This window comes from Capsicum annuum, chromosome 9 (assembly GCF_002878395.1).
Source record: "Capsicum annuum cultivar UCD-10X-F1 chromosome 9, UCD10Xv1.1, whole genome shotgun sequence".
In the NCBI taxonomy this organism is placed as follows: domain Eukaryota; kingdom Viridiplantae; phylum Streptophyta; class Magnoliopsida; order Solanales; family Solanaceae; genus Capsicum; species Capsicum annuum.
In genome coordinates, this window is record NC_061119.1 from 214675525 (window position 1) to 214696241 (window position 20717).

Genomic DNA, 20717 nt, shown 5'->3' on the forward strand with positions numbered 1-20717 from the left:
CGAGCCAAAGCCCTAAACGTGACACGCACCCAATACTATTGCTAGTTTGAGCGAACGTTCTGGCATATCACATGAGCATACACCTAACTTAATGAATAGCGAGAAAGCAATATAAAATAAGATTTATTAAAGGAGAAAGTCTTTCATCAATGTTATTTAATATCACATAATGTCTTACACACAATAGTCATGACAAATAAGCCTAAAAATTACAAGATCTTTCTGACAACTAAACCAGTCTGTGAAGCCTCAAAAGACTAACTATAACTGTCAGGAAAAGGCCCCGGCATATCCTGATACTGAAAGGAACATAAAGAAATTGTCATATCTAAATTTGCCTCAGGTAGAAAGGAGGCGCACCAATAGTAGAAGATGATAATCCTAATGATGCACCTGACCGTGGACTTGAGATCCAGAACCTACATCATGAAATGATGTAGTGCCAAAGGCGGTCAATAAGTGGAATGTATTGGTATGCAAAACTATTTCAGGAGGGTAGTACATTAAGAAATTAGAAATGGCAATAAAATTCAAATAGAAGTGAAAACCACTAGAAAGGAACAATAAGATAAACTAAGTTTATAATTGATGAAGTATGATAGATTTAATTCCTGATAGATTTAATTCCTTTGATTATATGTGGGAGAAAGTAGTGAACCGTCATAAACCACCATGTGAGCGTATGGAGTCTGATCTCGGCCCGATCAACTAAGCCATCCTATACCTTACCGGAAATAGGACATGGCATGACATAATTTTCTAGCAAGTATCCATGGTTAGTCCCTTTTCAGGATACATGAAAAAAAAAAAGTCATCCCACTTGTGGAATAATCTCTATCCTATGTCGGCAAACATAGTTTCAGGCATTTGTCATTTCAACCTATGCCTTCATGGTCAAATAACTAACTCCCTTATGCTCATGATGTTATCCTATGTATTCATGTTCAAAGTGTTAGCCATATTAGGCCCATGCTCGTGGTTTAGCCTTTTTAGGCTCATGTACATAATTTAGTCTCTTAGGCTCATGTTGGGAATTTAACCACATTGGGTTCATAAGATTTTGATTTGGTACCATTTCATAGCTTTCTAAGCGAATGAGGATGAATTCTGTTAAGGGGTTCATATCAAAGATTTTTCATTGCATTTACAAGCATTATAGAGCACTTTGAAACCTTATTGCAAGAAGTTATAATTCCTATTTAAAGTTGAAGATAGCTCCCGCTTTTTTTTTCTTCTTTAAATGGAACAATTAACTTATGGATTTGTACCTTTACTGGTGAGGAAACAAAATCAATAAATAGCATATTAAAGCTTACTGAAAGCATTCCATTAAGCTCTCAAATCTTGGCTTTTACGGTACTCAATGAATTAAGGTATGGTTATGAGTGTTCTAGTTGAGATTCATATGTTGCATCTTAACAATTGGAGTTCCAGTTTATATCTTGGAAAAAACAATAGGAAGGTTGTATTATATGGTTACAAGAAATCAGTGGAGTTTATCTTAAGGGTTACAAAACAAACAATCCATCCGTTAACAAGTTCCTATCTCTGTTTTCACCTTTCTGTGTTGCGAATTCCAAATCATAAACCAGTAACTACAAAGTTCATGGATTCCACTAGTTTCAAATACTCAGAATTTACAAATATGGAAATAATTCATATGATTTAATAGGTTTCACAAAAAAGGAATGAAGAGTATTCATGGATTAGGGTGATTTTTCCAGATTTTGGCAGAAATTTGCTTGTTTTTTTTTTCAGATTTTTGTTTCATAAACGTATTGACTGACTAGATTAATTGATAAAGATGAAGATTCATTCAACTCTAAACATAAATTGAGATTAATTTAAATTGGGAGAAATAATAAAACTTAAAGCATATGAGAAGGTACGGTTTTACATACCTCAAAACATTTGAAAAAATTGAGATCTCGAGAAGGGATTAAACTTGTTTTCTTGAATGAATCTTCTCATATTCTTGAGAGTTGTGTTTGAGAGGAGAATTGGGATTTTTGGAAGATGAAATAGTGTGTGAAACAGTTGGAGAAAGGGGAACCTTTAACGTGAAAAAGAGAGGAAAAGAGAGGGTCTTTTTTTTTTAATGCAGAAACTGATGGAAAGAGTATGTGAAACTGTTGAAATAAATTGGAAATTTAAACTGTTGAAATAAAGTGTTCTTTTGATAAAAATAATGTCTGAAGCTGAAGAATTAAAAGAAATTTAATCGCTTAGGATGAGGTAAAAAGGAAAAGACAAAATTGCCCTTAATTCATATTCAATGTCCCTACGACACTTAAGACATGACCTTTACACCTAGATCCAATAAAATTCCTAGATTCAGGTCCAAGTACATAAGAAGAGCAGTCATATTTGTTTTATCTTTAGCTCGAACTTTCGGGGTGTTACAATGGAACTTAGAGATTCAGATTTAGAGGAAGAGGATGATGCTTCTGAGGTAAGTATACTTGAACTTAAAAGAAAACTGCAATTGTTTTCTAAAACAAAACTTGTTTCTTTGATGAGTGCACTAATTGATGATTTCCAAGAATTAACTTCTGATTGGGATGAGTTGTTCAACAGTCTTGCAAGCCTTAAATTTGATCTCATTGATTTAAAAGCTTGCAAAATATAGTTGACAAGGAAAACTACACTCTCAAGAAACAGGTTGCGGAACTTGATTCTTCAAACAATGATCTTATGTCTGAAATTCTAAAATTGACACTCTCTGAGAATTGGAAAAAGCCCATGAGTAAAGAACAAGAAAGTACTGAACTTGAATTAGAAAAGTACAAACAAGAGTGTAGTAATGCAGCCGAAAGAAATTGAGTCAAGAAGTCTCTAAACTAAAACTTGAACTTGAAAGAGCTAATAGGTGGACAAATTCCTCAAGAATTGTTCATAAGTTGAGTGAAAGAAATAACAATGAAAAGGTAGGTTTGGGATTCCACAAAGGTTTTGATAATCTTAAAAATTTATGTTATATCTATGGAAATCTTGGACATCTAACCGCTGAATGTCCAGTGGCTGCTAAAAGCAGATCAAACAGTCAAAACCTGGCAAATAGATATTCTCAGACCAAAAAGAAAAGAACTGGTTCAGGTCAGAGAAACAAGTTGCACTACATGTTGTCAAAATGGACTAGAAGAAATTTAATTCATCCATTTACTCATAAATCAATACCCAAGCTTGTCTGGGTTCCTAAGTCTAATCATTAATTTCTTGCAGGAGAAGGTGAAAGGAAGCAAAAGGCATTAGTACTTGGACAGTGCTTGCTCAAGACATATGACTGGTGATAAGAAAAAGTTTCTTTCACTTTCCAAAATAAATAGAGGAGAAGTTTCTTTTGGTGATGGAAAAAAAGGAATCATTACTGAAGTTGGAAAAATTGGCTGATCTATTTCAAGAGCATTGGATGATGTCTATCTAATAGAAGGATTGAAGCACAACTTGCTGAGCATTTCACAACTGTGTGATAAAGGTAATAAAGTTATTTTTACTTTTGCAGGAGTCAAAGTCAAGAGGATGGACACCAAAGATATTGTACTCACTGCAAAGAGATACAAAAATATATACAAAGCTGGCATAATGGCAATACCAGGACCAGAGTTGACTTGTCAATTGTAACAAAAAATGATCCCCTCCTTTGGCACAGGAGACTTGGACATGCAAGTTTGAAAGAACTAAACATGCTTTCTTCCAAAGATATGGTATTGGGATTGGCCAAGACCAAGTTTAAGAAAGAAAAGTTATGTAGTGCCTATGTATGGGGGGCGCAGACAAGATCTTCTTTTAAGTCAAAGAACTATGTCAGCTGTCACGACCCGAACTAGGGTCTGGCTGTGACGGACATCCCAAACCATGAAGGCCCGGAACACCCTTCTCTATCTAGTAATCATGCACAACATTCATATAATAAAAGAAGATATGGAAACATAATCTTCTATGAAAACATGGTCAATTCTAACTTCAACATAATTATAGAAACTGCAATTCAACAATATCTAAATAACATCTGACTCGGTCTACGAAACCTATACTATATGAAACTGTCTAAAACTGGGACAAGGCCCCAGTAGACCAAATCTGAAATAAGTGACATAATCTAAAAAGACAGGTCTTCTTGAATAGTGAAGGCTTACCATTGCATAATTTGATCAGCTGTCTGAATTATCTACTGCTTATCTAGACCCTAGACTGTGCCTCAGAACCTGAGAGGTTGGATGGGGAGGGGGTCAATATAGATATACTGGTACGCAGAGCATATCCAAAATAATTATTTATTATCCAACATATATGAGAGAAATTTAAAATAGTTCATGAGTATATCATATAGTAAGAATTCACATAGACATTTTAAAGACTCTGTAAATATCATTACAACTCTAAGAAATCTATGTTACTTCTACGCTAGGTGGTATACAACTCTGAAAAAATTCATGGGCTATATGGAAACTGCCATTAACTCGGCAACGAAGCCCCCAATCCAAGTGTGCCGCAAGGGTCGGAGTCTCTGAATCTACTAGGCCACATGGCTGTCGCCAGCGTATAATAATAATCTACCTGTATCGGAAAATAAGGTTTCAGGCTAAAGGTTACTTGAACTCGCGCCATCTTCGGGTAACCCACCTAACCCTCTCTAAGCCCCTTCTTAAAACTCTATCAAAATATGCAGTCTCTGAAAACATACTTTGAAAACATGCTCTGAAAACATAATCTATTATGGCATAAATACGTATGGTATCGTCATACCATTGACTTGCAAGTCACATCTCTGAGTCATTATTAGTCTATCATAAATCTCTGTATTCAAAACACAATTTTTGACACGAGCATTTTAATAATTCAATTCAATGAATCTTTTCCTTCTCAATCCTCATGTAAACACATGCAATTCTTTCTCATACGCACAAGAACATATTGATATCAATAAACACCCTCTCAAAAATTTCAAATCATGTTTAAATGCTAGGATATAGCAAAAAAATCTTTCAAATCACAAAACCATAATTCTTTAAATCAATACAAGAGAGGGAGTTCATAATTTATGCTCTCAACAATCTTAAATCTCAAATTCATATATATACATATATATATATATATATATATATATATATATATATGCAAATCAATTTAGGGGAAAATACCACAAGGCCAAAGAAATAGTGGCATTGAAACTTCCGAAAAGCATAATCAATAATATAGTTTTCAAAACCCCCGTAAAATTCATGTATCAAACCTTTAAATCATGCTTTAAAAATTTCAAGCCCATGTAGGTATTTACGATAAACCCCACGTACTTCGATTTCGAAGAATAATGAATGATTCTTGAAGCTTACAGATTGGGATTCCAAATCTCTAATTATCTTTAAAAACTCCAGTTGAATCTTGAGTTACGAGGATTTTTAGTTTGAAACCCTAATGGAGTTTCTTAAGAGATTTTGATGAAAATAATCTTACTTTGGTGTTCTTTGGATTAAATCCCATGTCAGAGATAATAAGGGGTTGGAGAAGTACTATTTTACCCTTAATGAGATGGAGTAAAAATATAACTGATGCCTAATTTTATGGGCCACCGCGATGCGCCACTATCGCGGTGGCTCACTGGAAATTGATGAATATGAAATTGGGATCCTCCACGATATGCCACTATCACGAGGTCCCATTGAAATTTGACAATTGCTAATTAAACTGTCTCCGCAATGTGCTAAACACCAAAATGATGATGTTTTACCACTAGCACATAAAATAGCCATAACTTCTTCACCGAGTGTATATTTTGGACGAATCTTATATCAACGGAAAGATTATTCAGTCATCTACGAAACGAAAGTTGAAATCTATGGAATTCAATAGGAAAATAAGTGTAAATCCTTCTTGAAGCCAAAGTTTGACACTTTAGGGACAAAATTTAGCTAAGAAAAGTTTGGAGGCGTTACATCAGCACTACCAAGTGTCTTGACCTGGTTCATATGGACTTATGTGGCCCAATGTAACTTCAAAGTAGAGGTGGGAAAAGGTATGTTATAGTTATTATTGATAATTATTCCAGGTTCACCTGGACTTTGTTTCTAGCCTCTAAAGAAGGTGCCTTTGATGTCTTCACAATTTTCATCAAGAAAATTGAAAAAGAAACTGGGCTCTTCATTAGTTTCCAAAAGATCTTACCATGGTACAAAATTTGAGAATGTCAAGTTATTAGAATTCTATTAAGAAAATAGTATAGATCATAACTTCTCTGCTCCCAGAACAGCACGACAAAATAGAGTGGTGGAAAAGAAGAGTAGAACTTTGGAAGATATGGCTAGAACAATGATGCTTGCAACAAATATTGCCAAAAATATTTGGGATGAGGCAATAAATACTGCAGCATATATCATAAATAGATGCATGATCAGATCTATTTTAGAGGAGAATCCCTATGAATTACTAAAAGGAAGAAAGCCAAACATTTCTTATTTTAGAATCCTTGGTTGTGAATGTTTTATACATAATAATGCAAAGCATAATATGGGAAAATTTGATGCTAAAAGTGATGAGGGAATCTTCCTAGGATACTCACTTCATAGTAAGGCTTATAGGGTTGTAAATAATAGAAATAACTATTGAAGAAAGTATGCATGTAGTTTTTGATGAATCTTGTGTTAAGACTAACTGCAGGAAGGAAGCGACTCTGAGGAACAGGTTACACAACCTGGTTCATCGACTGGAGCTACCAAATATGGAGGCACCTCAACAGGGGAAACTGAACCTAGAGGCACAGTGATAGGGGGAACTAAGCCCCCAACTACCCCACCTCAGAACATCAGAAGTGATCCTAGTAGCTTACTAGGCTTGGTCCCATAAGGTTACAAGTATCAAGGATCACATCCTATTGAGAATGTTCACACTGATCTCACTTTTGGGATCACTGCAAGGTCTAGATTAAAAAGTATGTGTGCTTTCAAGGCATTCCTATCAGAAATTGAGCCAAAGAAGGTAGCTAAAACATTGCTAGATTCTGATTGGATCATAGCCATACAGGAAAAGTTAAATCAGTTTGGGAGAAGCAATGTATGACACTTAGCTCCTCTCCCAAAAGATAGAACAATAATTGGTACTAAGTGGGTGTATAGAAATGAAGCTGATGAGCATGGAACAGTTACAAGGAACAAGGCAGTAGTCCAAGGATACATTTAAGAAGAACGTATAGATTTTGATGAGACCTTTGCTCCTATAGCCAGGAATGAATCTATTAGATTACTTATTGCCTTTGCTTCCTATATGGAGTTCATTCTATATCAAATGAATGTTAAGAGTACAATCTTGAATAGAATTCTCAAAGAGAAGGTATATGTTAAATAACCTCTAGGATTCGAAAGCAAGGAGTTTCCTGATCATGTCTATAAACTGGATAAGGCTTTGTATGGGTTGAAACAAGCTCCAAGTGCTTGGTATAAGAGATTGTCAAAATTTTTACTCGAGCATGGCCATACTAGATGTAAAATTAATAACACTCTCTCCTTGAAAATTAATGGAAAAGATCAATTAGTTGTGCAAGTATATATAGATGACATCATTTTTGGCTCTACAATCATGAACATAACTAATGATTTTGCCAAACTCATATGTTGTGAATTTGAGATGAGCATGATGAGGGAGCTAAATTACTTCTTGGGATTGCAAATCAAACAAACAACATCTAGAACAATGATCCATCAATAGTATTATGTAAAAGAACTCCTCAAAAAATTCTCCATTGAAGTGGCAAAAGAGATCAGCACTCCAATAGCCACTGCTACAAAGCTTGATTTGGATGAAATAGGTCCTAATGTGAAGCAAAAGGTGTACAAAGGGGTGATAGGATCATTGCTATGTCTAATAGAAAACAGGCCTGATATTATGTTCAGTGTAGGATTATCTTCTAGATTTCAAGCAAATCCTAAAAAGTACCATCTAAAATCTGTAAAAAAAATCTTTAGATATCTCAAAGGAACCAGCGATCTTGGTTTATGATACCCAAAAGGTAGTAATTTCAACTTGGTTGGATATTCTGATGCTGACTATGCAAGATATTTGGTTGACAGGAAAAGTACTACAGGCATGAACACTTTCTTAGATCATGTTTGATTACCTTGCCGACTAAGAAGCAAAATTCAGTAGGCTTGTCTAATGCTGAAGCTGAATATGTTGCTATAGGATCTTGTTGTACTCAATTGTTATGTATTAAGCAGCAACTTATTAATTTTTGTTTAGATTTTGGATGTGTTTCTATTTTTTGTGATAATACATGTGCCATTAATATAGCCAAAAATCCTGTTCAACACAAAAGAACTAAGCATATTGATATTAGACATCACTTTCTTAGAGATAATATTGAAAAAGGTCATATATCAATTATGTTTTGTTCTACTGAGGAAGAAATTGTTGACATATTAACTAAGGCTTTGAGTAGAGAACACTTTGAAAAAAATAGGTTAGCCTTGGAGATGATTAATATTGTATAAATCTCCCTCAATGATTGACTAAAATAAGCTGCTCTTAAGTGATTGTTGATTAATTCAGTCTTACACATTTAGTTGTGTATCATAATTCCAAGATTTTAGAGTAAATTGACTCAATTATATGTTGATTTTGCAGAAAGACGGAACACAGAGGCAATTTTTTTCATTTTATCCTCAAAATTAAGGTATGATTATTGCTTTCCTATAGTAGTATAAAGAGAAACAGGTTGTTTATTTGGTCCCTTTCGTTACACTTAAACCGTCAAAAATGCAAAAGTCCTTTCTCCTTCAAAAAGCTAGCAATCCTTTCCCATCAGAACTGAACTTCTTCATCATTACGTTTCCTTCACCAAATACACTTCACCCATGATTTATCTTCTCTCTCTCCACCTTAAATACACTTCTTTCTCTCAACATCATTCACCACTTACACAACTAAAATCAAATCATTGTTTTCCTTTTCATTCGCCATGGCATCTTCTTCCTCTAAGCCATCCACTGACTCCACTACTTATTTCTCTCCCAATTTTAATCAAATTATCATATTTTGCAGTGTTCAAGAATTTTCAAAACCCTTTTGGCCAATTTTCTTCCAACCCTTCACCGTCCTTTCAATCCTTACTACCACCTCCATTCCCTCTTCAGTTTATTGATTAAGATGATATTCCTATTGCAGACCTAATACCTCGAAGGTACAGATCTAAACCAAAATGAAAACCCTCTTATATCTCCATTGATGTTGATAAGAATGCTCCAGTGAAGCCTTTCCCTATTGTCCCTATTTCTCGAACTCCTCATACTCGAGGTAAAAAGCAATGGAAAGATGCTTCCTTGGTAGAAGAACTCAAATCAAGTAAAATAAAATATGCAGCCACTTCTTCTCCCCACCTCCTCATGCTTCCTCTCCTGACATTCTTCTTTGCTCAGTACATTAGAAGAAGACAATCATTGGCAAATCTCCAAAATCCTTCTCTACTCATAAACTATCTGTAACACCCCAACTTAAGAAGGAGTTCCATATCGGCAAAACACAGGATGGAGCTGGGTATATAAGTGAGAAAGCCTTACTCCCTAGTGACGCATTTTAAAGTCGTACGGACCTAGGCCCAGAGCAGATAATATCACTAGTGGGTTGGGGAGTGGTAGGGATCTCTCGAGTCTGTGTGGTTTAGGATGCCTGTTGCAGCCAGGGCCTCGGCTTGGTTTATGACAGAATGGTATCAGGGTCGCTCCTATGTCATCCCAGTCGATGTGAGCAAGAGTTCAAACTAAGTGTAGGCAAATCCCAATAAGGCGGGGCAAACCTCAGTCCTGTGTTTAGGCAAATCCTATTCAGTGGGGCAAACCTCTGCGAGGACACTGAGTCCTTAAGGGGTTGTATGTAACACCCCAACATAGGAAGGAGTCCTATATCGGTAAAACACAGGAGGGATGCTGGGTATATAAGTGAGAAAGCCTTATTCCCTAGTGATGTATTTTAAAGTCATGCTGGCCTGGGCCCAGAGCGAACAATATCACTAGTGGGTTGGGGAGTGGCAGGGGTATCTCGAGCCTATATGGTTTGGGATGCCCATCGCGTCCAGGGCCTCGGGTCTGGTCGTGACACCTGGGTGATGAATTATCACCTGAGTGATAGCCCATCAACCCTGGTCGTCAACTGATGCAAATATGCAATTTTTTTGGGTTCCTTAGGGGTATTTGGTCTTTCCCTTACTTCAGAAACCTTCCACACAAATTAAATCACGCCTAAAGCATTACTAATCAATCACTATTAGTTTTACAATGAGTCGGGGGTCTATCGGAAACAACCTCTCTACTTTTTTTAAAGTAGCGGTATGGACTACGTATATTTTACCCTCCCCAGACCCCACTTGGTAGGAATTCACTGGATTTGTTGTTGTTGTTGTATTAAATTTACAATATCAAAAACTTCCTCTTCACTATCAAAATAAGATCAAACTAGGGTTTTCTCCAAGAACAAGAAATTCAAAAAAATCAAGCGTTACGTTCAAGATTTCTAAAGAAAGAATTGAGATTCGAGTTATTCTCTTTAAACTAATTAATTTGAGGTACGCGGGGTTTTCCTAAAATCTCATGGGCCTAGAAATCATGATTTTTAAGAAAGGGGTTTCGGATTTGTGAATACATTCATGTTTTAGAAGTATTGATGATATTGTTTTGGCCTTTAGGCCTTCCCCCAAATTGATTTGAAATTATATATATATATATATATATGTGTGTGTGTGTGTGTGTGTGTGTGTGTAAGCATGTGTTTTAAGGTTGATGATTGAATTGAGAAAATGACTCATGAAAAATCCCTCTCTTGTTATGATTTTTCTTTACTTATGATATGCTATGAATTGTTTTGAATGCATCTTGAAAAGCATGATATGAAATGTCTTGAGTAATGTTATAATTGGGTTGTGATTTTGATTTCAAAAGAGAGGGTTGTACATGTTGATAAAATGTTGAATATGCATATAATTAAAGAGTGCATGATTTTGCCAAAAGCACGTGACCACCATATGTTTGAAGAATTTTTTCATAGTTTTGACTTATGTTTCTAAACATAAAATCTCTTATACTCTCTGTATGTTTGGGTGGTCTAAATTAAGTTTTTGATCAAACAATCTTACATGATGCATTATGGCTCAAAAATAGGACTTGCAAGTTTTGGTGTGACGACACCAACTCAGATAATGCCATGTTAATTAAGAACAAAATAGAATGCATGTTTGCAATCATATTTTTAGATTTTGAAATGAAAATGATGCATGTCTGAGAACAGACTAAAATTGGGCATAAAGAGAGCTTAGGTGATTCCCCAAAGAAGGCACAAGTTCAGACAACTCATTGCCCAAAATCGTGATTTACCAATCTGGGTATATTATTACACGCTGGCCTAGTGCCCTGGCGTATCAGACTTAGACACTCCAACCCTTGCGGTACACTTGGGTTGGGGGCTTCCCCACCGAGTAAATGGCGAATTCCATATAGCCCGTGGAATATCAGACTTGTAGGGAAGTGCCACCTAACTCAGAAGTAATACAAAGATCAGAAATTGCATTGACAGAAAGGTTTTATGATCATAAAAAATGTCCACGTGTTTTGGAATTTATATCCTATGTGATGTTTTATGATTAGCTCTCAACTATTTTATTTATATGAAAAGATTTATTTTGGATTAGTCTGTGTCCTAGGTTCTGAGGAACAGTCTAGGGGTCCTGATAAATAGTAGATTTCTTCAGACAGAAGTGCAGAGTCCAGTTGGTAAGCCTTCTATATTTTAGAAGGCCTATTTATTTTCAGAAATTTATTATTAGTTATGGTTTTGGTCTACTGGGGGCCTTGTCCTAGCCCTCAAATAGATGTTATTAGTCATGTAGTAGAGATTTTGCAGACAGTTTTCAAGTGTTGCTAGGTGATTTTTGGATTCCATTTTCCATTGTTGAATTTATATCAGACTTATGACCATGATTTTGTTCTGTTATAAAATTCTATATTTTCCCTCTATTATATGTATATTATGTATGATTACCAGACAACTAAGGACGCCCGGGCCTTCATGGTTCGGTATGTCTGTAATGGCCAGGGCCTCGGTTTGGGTCATGGCACTTACTCTTATGGAGTTGATGGACACTGAGGTCAAGATTGATTTGCCTAGGCTTATTCTGAAGCATATGCAAAGGGTTCTCCTCAAGGAAGTGAATGGCCATGCTCTTCCTTATGAATTCTGGCTTACCCCATGTTTGAAGAATATGGTGTGATTGTTCAAGTGTGGTCCCTGCAGACTACAAAAGATATTATAGGGAGTGTGGACCATGTACAACTACCTTTTTCCATGAGGAGTGTTGATAATCCTATGAAAAGGTTAAGAAATGCACTTGAAGCAAAAAATGGTGAGTTGGAGGTTTCTCAGGTTGCACTGGAGGCTGTTCAAGCTGCCTATAATAATGAGAAGAGGGCTCTCCAAGCTTATATTGCCTCACTTATAGCCTTTTTGGAGCGTGAAAGATCTGAAAATACTGATATTGTTAGGAAGCTGACCTTCCTTATCCCCTCTTCTTCATCTACTTAGACCCCCTCTTAGTGCCTTAAGACTGTCTTCCTTGCTTCTTTTTTTTCTTAGGTCCCTGTTGTCTCTTTTTGCTATTCTTGGGTAATGATAATTGTATATTTCCTTTTGAATGAAATGAACCATATTGCTTATTGTGATCTGCTTCTGCTTTTTCATACTGCCGAAGTGTTCTCTTGCTCTGAGTTTTGATTGTTTTAGTGATAGCCCCAGTGGCCATGAATTATTAGACATTTTTAACTTGTTGGGCTAGCTTTTTGATGATGTCAAAAGGGGAAGAATAGATTGTACAATGCTTATAACTCAATTGACTAACCTGTTTCATTTTGTGTTCTTTTATTTAAATTTCTTTTTTGTGAATGTTAGGATTTTATGATGGATGCTATGCTGCTAAGTTTGTCATCATCAAAAAGGAGGAATTTGTTAGGGAATTTGTTAGGGAATGTGAGGTTTTGATGATGGACATATGAATGAAACATGTTGTGCAAGATGTTCCACACAAGTAAATAAGGAGAAGCTACTGGTTCTCACATATACTGCTTATTGAAGTTGATACAATGCTGAGAAGGTGTTAAGACAAGAGTGGATAAGCAAGAAAGCTCAAAATTGTTACTAATGCTTATCACATACAACAACAAGATTGAGGAAAAGAAAAATGCTAAACTTAGAGGTTGAGTTGATCAAGGAGTCCAGCTATAAGAGGAGATAAAATAAAGAGTTCTATTCAGTGAAGGAGAGAGATGGCAGCAACAAAGAGTGAAACTACTTGGGAGTCCTATTGAAAATATAAGAGCACATCAACTAATGGACTCAGCAAGGAGTTGGCTTAAATATAACATACGAGATTCCAAGTTTCGCTCATGCACTGGGAAAATAGTCAACAATCAGTAAAATAGTTCACTTACTTGAAGAAAAACCTGGTCCCATACTTAGTAAGTCTTAGAATTTGTAATAGGTAGGTTCTTTAAGTTGTAATGAATTTTTGTTCTAGTCTCAATGAAGTATAAACTGAATTAGGAGTTGTGTCTTCAAGTTAGGGAACTCGAAGACTTTGGAACACTTATCTTGGGAAGATTTGTGTTTTTGTAGAACTACGAGTTAGAAGTTTTAATTCCTAGTTTACAAGAAGTCTTGTAATTTGTTGATAGTTGAGGCTCAAGAGAAATAGTGAAGTTGGGGTTAGATCCTTTAGAGGTACAAGTCGTGGTTTTTTACATCTTCCTTCAGCCAGTTGTTTTCCATGTAAAAATACTGTGTTCAGTTTTTAATTTTGTGAACCACGTTAGCTTACTTGTTCCACAAATAGGCAACTAGTAGAGTGTAATATTAAAATCAGTAGGGCACGAACTCTAACAAAGACTTACTTCATTAAGTTGGTCATACTTGGACATCTTAGCTGAATTGCCTAACCTTGAGGTGCCGAAGCTGATGGTTGATGCTTGAGATGGCAATAAATAGTATCCAAATGTTAGGGGATTTACTCGATTGAAACTTTTGTTAATTGAAGATAATTTCTCAAGTACTGGAAAGCCACAAATGACAATTTTCCTTTCCCTGGGCGCCTTGTGCTTAACGAATGCCACAATATGAAAGAGATACCCATTGAGTTTGCAGAAATCCACACACTACAACTGATTGAGTTGACAAGGTGTCTTTCCGAACTTGGGGAATCTGCTGCAAGAATTCAACAAGAACAACAAGACCTCGGAAACAACCCCGTGGTTGTTCGTATCTCCGATCCATGTAAGTATATAATATTTATCAAGGTCACACTCTGTTTCTCATTTCCACAAGTCAAGTCATACACAAAAGTTATTTAGCTTTGCCCCATATTCTTTCAAAAAAAACAACTTTGACAAAATTTGGCTAAAACTCTACTTAAAATGTAAGAGCAATTAACAAGAATATTCCTAATATTTGAGGGTAGTTCAAAATGTCCCCTTTAATATATTTTTGAGCAATTTTGGTACTTTAGTTTAAGCTTGCTAAATGTGAGAACATTTGGTCTAATTGTTACTACCTCCATCTATCAATAGTTGTCCACTATTAACTTGACACATAAGTTAAGAAATAGTAAATGATAGGGCTAGTTTTACCATATTAACCTTTGAATGTAATAAATCTAATTCTTTGGAAAACACAATGAATCGTATTTAATGCTAAGGGTAAGAAGGCGTGAGCTCGACTAAGTATCGTGGATTCTTCGAGCAGCTTTTGGAAAAATGAAGACAAGGAGAGGACGAGCAACAAGAACATTCAATTGGCTTCTACTTAATATGAGGAGTTTGATTCGATAAATTTATGTTGTATTGTCTTTTGGCTTGTTAATTGTTATTGTGCTGTACTTTTCCTCCTTCATGGAACAATTTATCTTGCGGGAACTGGATGATAATTTAGTTTAATTGGTTTAATATTTGTTGTGTATGTTTATATCACATATATCCATGTATGATTCTCTCAAGATGCTTTAGTAGAGACCATCAATAATTTAGAATCAGTGGATTCAGAATGTTTGTCACACTTTCATATGATTTTCATATGTCTGTATCTGTTCACATGAAGTTAACTGTTGAAAGAAGTGAGTTCGGTTGAATACGCTCTAAATCTGCTTCTTACTATTGTGACTCGTCGAACTTCTACTGACCCTTTATGCATCTTTCAAGGGGGGAGTGATTTTGATTCAGAAGGACATTAGTAAATAATATGTAACTAGATTTGTTTTTCTTCATTTTCAAGGAAGCCTCGTCCACTAAAGCTTCCTCTGTGTCCATGGAAGGCTCAGACCAAAGGATCTATTGGACGTAGTCCTACCCTGCATTCCTGCAAGAGGCTATTTCCACGTCTTGAACTAGTGAACTCCAGGTCACACAACAATAGCTTTACCTGTTATTTCTCTAAATTGTAATAATGTGGCTGGATTTGTATTGTAACATATTTTTTAGTTAATAGAATTGCTAATAATATTACTCATTTGGGCATTACTAATATGCATGAACATACATATCCATGGGATAGTAGAAAAGCTTAATTATTACACATAGTATATGACCCTCAATTATAGATTACGATGGTTAACAAGATTGCACACTTACTTTAGTTGGTAAAATTATTTCTTAGAATAACGGAAATGCAGTCACAGAGCCAGGATTATACTAAGGGGTTCAAAATATGAGTACGTTATAAACACACAAACTAATCAATGTATCTAGACATGAAAAATAATTAAAAGGGGTGGGGTTAAATAGATGTGCTATAAGATTATATTTTCCTTGATAGACACAAATACCAAGGTCAATTTATTGGAGTTGTCATCCCATTTATTTAAAAGTCAACTCTTTTTCTCATATATACAACTTATTTTGTGCAACTTGATAGTAGACACAATTTCACTTTTCAATATCCATTAGAGGTAATGCAGTTTTCTTTTATGCTTCATCAATTTTTTGTTTGAAACTCATATTCATGTGTCTTTAGTATATTTTTCTCCTTTAAAGTACTTATTGTAGTACCGGTTGGTATTTATCGATTCACTTCTTTTATAACCTATGTTGCTAGGAGTAGGAGGTCATGGGTTCAAAGCCTTGGATACCGTCTCGGACAGAAATGCAAGGTAAGGCTGCATACAATACACCCAAACCGAATAAAACCGATTACGAGATTGAGGAAGACATGTAATAAAATCCGTATTGATTACTTCCCACTTCCACACAGGAAACTCAATTTCTTTTGTGGTGGGGCCCTTCCCCAGAACCTACGCATAGCGGGATCTTTAGTGCACTGGGCTGCTTTTTTGTTGCTCGGATCCTATAAAAATATGAAGTACCTATTAATGTCAACAGCTCCAAATATAACATCCTGGTCTCTGACATCAGTCTAAGTCCATCGAAGTAACATTGGCACCCACTCGAGGGTGTGGTACAGTGGTCAATGAAGTGAGTCGAGAACCATGAGATCTAGTTTTAAATCCCAGTGAAAGGCAAAAAACACTAGGCGATTTCTTCCTATATGTCAAAGCCTTTGGGGACAGAGTTATCGGGTACCTGTGTCGGTGGGAGGTTGCAGGTACTTGGTGGAACTAGTTGAGGTGTATGTCACTAGGGATGTCAAAGCATATGAATAGGTACAAAAATCCAGCTTATGCGATCTATCCACGCATAGAATTCCAGGAGTTCCCCTCGGCTTTGTCCACTTCTGTGCCTCCTTTTTATCCAGCTATCGTCCAACCAAGTCCTTGTCGTATTGGTGCTCACAACTAACTAATAGAAACCTATGAACATCATACAACTCCTCTTCCACTATCTGTGCAACGTTATCTTGGACCGATGAAGTTGATTCTTCATATTTCTGAAGTGTCGAATCAAGTGTAGTAAAGTAGGTGAAACTGACATGAATATGAAGTAGACATAAAGTCTGTAACAGATACAATAGTGAAGAGTGCAGGCTGAAGTTGCCTGATTTCTTAATTTCTTACCTCACTGTTTTTGCAACTTTGTGAATCGTGTTATTTTAACACTATCAGGCTCGTACAACTTCCAGCTTTCAAGTTGTAGTTGCTTTTTGGAAGCAGGAGAATAGATGGCATACGCGAGTATAGCATGTCTTAGAAGAAAAATGGAACTGCTGCTGATGTCTGATTTGCCAATACTGTCCCTTGCTTTTTGTCACAGAGAAGAAATTGCAGCTCTTCATAAGAAAGTGAGTTCTGTAGAAGCATTTCTCAAGAACTCCGAGAAACAAATCGGTAGTTATGGGGCAATGACAGATTTGGAAGCGCAGATAAAAGGTTTTGCGAATGCTGCTGAAGACAAAATTGAATTTGGACTAGGAGAAGCTATAATAGCAGAAGATGAAATGCAGAGAAGAAAAGCACATGAGGAACTTTGTGAGAGCTTGCAACAAGTAGCGAAGGACATTGACCGTGTCCAAGAAGAGTCGAAAAAGATTCAAGATCATAAAGGTAGACAAGCATCGACATGGTCCTTGGCACGAGATCCAAGTTCAGAAAAATTACCTAATCTGGAAGTTTCGAACAATATGGTGGGACGCGGCAAGGAAAAGAAAAGGGTGCTTGAAGAGCTCAGATGAGGCTCTTCTCGCGTACTGGAAAGCCACAAATGACATTTTTCCTGTCCTTGAGCACCTTGTGCTTAACAAATGCCATAAGTTGAAAGAGATACCCATTGAATTTGCAGAAATCCACACACTACAACTGATTGAGTTAACAAGGTGTCTTTCCGAACTTGGGGAATCTGCTGCAAGAATTCAACAATAACAAGAAGAGGTCGGAAACAACCCCGTGGACGTTCGTATCTCTGATCCATGTAAGTATATAGTATTTATCAGGGTCAAACTATGTTTCTCATTTCCACAAATCAAGTCGTACACCAAAATTATTTAGCTTTGCCCCATATTCTTTCACAAAAATAACCTTGAAAAAATTTGGATAAAACTCTACTCAAAATGTAAGAGAAATTAACAAGAATATCTCTTACATTTGAGGGTAGTTCAAAATGTCCCCTTTAAATATATTTTTGAGCAATTTTGGTACTTTATATTAAGCTTGCTAAATGTGAGCAGATTTGATCTAATCTTCTGCTGAAAGGAAAATGTTGAAAGGAACCACAGATAGACTCTATGAAACAAGACATATTATGTCAGTTTTCTGCAAAGATTGAATGCCTCTCAATATTGAGTGTTGTCGTTAAATATAAAGTATTCAAAGATTACATCCTAAAGATCCGTCTTTCCTATCCCTAAAGATCAACTATTCTATCCCTCTAAATCCGCAGCGATTCTATCACAATATTTATTCTCTTTGGTTACTAAATCAAATATCTATAATTACACTTATATACAGCAATACATAGTTACATTGATTTATACAATATTCACTATTAGTTCATGATCTGTGAGCTGTCCATTATGTTAACAATGGCTCTGGTAAATAATATCGCGAATTTGTACTCCAATTACCTATCATGAAATGAGTAATGACTTAGATATTACACCTTATGCGAAACTTTCCCATCTGTTACTTCCTGTGTGAAGTGTTTAGTAAGTTGGTGCAATTTCTCTAGTGACACTGGAATTATTCTTTCATCCTTCACAGGGTATATTGAAGACTCCAAGTAAAGCAAACAATGTTATAAATAGTCATAAATTGTTATCTCAGAATAAGTTGTGAAATTTCTGGAAAGCCGCTTCAATAGGACTCTGAAGGCATTTTTTCACTTGATTGTTGTAATATGTATTCACGCGTCCTATTTATGAGATATGTATGAACACATGACCATCAGTACTGTCCTGTTTAGTGGTATTTCAAAGTTTTTGTATAATAGCAAAAGAAATTTGCACATCATATATAGAATGATAAGTTCTCAATCTCCTTTACTTGTTTATACAAATGTCCAATATATATGAATATGTACACAACTAAATCTCCATGATAAATATTACGCCCATATTAATCGGCATTTCCTCCCATTCAGAATGCATATGGATTAAGACATATACTTAACTCCTTAAAATTAAAAGGGGTTTTGACTCAATTACCTTTAGTTATGATTTTCTTTGCTTTTTACAATGACATACTATCATTGGGATTAGATTAGTGTAAGGCAAATATGGGGAACATATCAAAAATCTTCTTGATTTGTCCCTTGTAACCCTTTTACAAGTTACTAATCAATCCTAATAGTGTAACTAACAGGATCAAGCTTTAGGGTGTGTTCGGTATGGAGTAAAACATTTTCTGTAGAATAGAGAGACAACCTTCCCTATAGCATGACTCCCTTACCGGTCTAACGTGCTGGTCCTGGCTAGGCCGTAAACAGGCTAGTCCAGCTGTTATACAAGTATAGTTTCACTTGTTTCTGCAAGATTTGCATCAAAAGGATAATTTCACCTCTAAGTTGCTCGAACTCTCCAAAAATGTCGCCGTCGCACCTGTGTCAGATCCTTCAAAAATACACTGTTTTTGGAGGATCAGACAGGCACCCCTCGATATTTTTGAAGAGTCCAAGCAACATAGTTTCACACTATACAAAAAGAGACATTTGATAATAAACACAAAGAATAAATTAAAGTTTCCACTTTACAAAAGGACAGGTTGTTCATAGATAAAATAAAAGGATTAGTGATCATTATCACATCCTAAAAGTGTCCACTTATCCCACTTTGCCAATCTCTCAAATAAACAAATACAAAGACAAAGACCAAAGGTCTTTTTCTTCTGTTAAATTTGTCAAAAAGATGGATGGCTCACAGGGAAAGGGAGAAATATTTGTGATCATCTAAAATTTCCACTAACCAAAAATGCTAATAAAATATTTACTCATACAAAATAAAAGTGTTAATACTAACAACTTTCAATAAAGAAATGATTTTTAAATCATCAAAGAAGTTCAGCTCTCTGGTGATCTTTTATTTTTTATTGAAGGTTGTTATAGTATTCTATTAGTGTGTATTAAATTTTAGATTTATTTCATTTGTGAATTTTTATATTTAATCAAGTGCAAATTTATGTCATAAAAATTCACTAAGATTGCAAAAAGTTGTAGGTCTGAACCAAAAATTTTAGATTTTTAATAGGTTCAGTGCTAAGAACTTTAAAAGTTGAAGACACACAGTTCATATCTTGGATCCACCTCTGACGTCAAGTGGTTATGAAGACAAAGTTGGTACCTATTTCAAAGTTTTTGTATAGTAGCAAGAGAAATTTGCAGATCATATATAGAATGAGAAGTTCTATACTTGTTTATACAAATGTCCAATACCTGTCAATACCTGTCCATTAAATAGAAAGTATTCATAGATTACATACCCAAAATCCGCCTTTCCTATCCCTAAAGATCAAATGTTCTATCCCTTTGAATCTGCTATTGTATCCCTTGTAATCTACAATTCTATCTCTTTAATTACAACATAAAATCTTTATAATTACAAATATATATACTACAATATATAATTACATTAATATATACAATATTCAGTATTAATTCATGATCTTTGAGTTGTCTATCGTGCTAACAGTATGCAGATCTACCCTCGCCTTGTGATAAATAGAGAGACTAGTTTCCGACAAACCTCGTTCAAACACCATAATAAGCCTTGAAAACACCAGTTCCTGCTTAAAGAGTAAAGGATGTTCATCATCAACAAGTTCT

The 20717-nt window shown here is 35.6% G+C and overlaps 1 protein-coding gene and 1 long non-coding RNA gene across 2 annotated transcripts; one reads left to right on the forward strand and one right to left on the reverse strand.

Annotated features, from left to right (window-relative positions):
- Positions 1 to 105: 105 nt before the first annotated feature.
- On the reverse strand, positions 106 to 2162 carry LOC124887249. Its single transcript, XR_007044622.1, has 2 exons — positions 1902 to 2162; positions 106 to 419 (listed from the first exon to the last, which is right to left on the reverse strand). It is a non-coding gene; the product is annotated as an uncharacterized LOC124887249 (long non-coding RNA).
- Positions 2163 to 16420: 14258 nt separating this feature from the next.
- On the forward strand, positions 16421 to 18876 carry LOC124887250. The gene is made up of 2 exons (XM_047396560.1): positions 16421 to 17873; positions 18662 to 18876. Exon 1 carries the CDS (start codon positions 17128 to 17130, stop codon positions 17635 to 17637), a length of 510 nt encoding a protein of 169 aa, XP_047252516.1. The 5' UTR covers positions 16421 to 17127; the 3' UTR covers positions 17638 to 17873; positions 18662 to 18876.
- The last annotated feature ends 1841 nt before the right edge of the window (positions 18877 to 20717 follow it).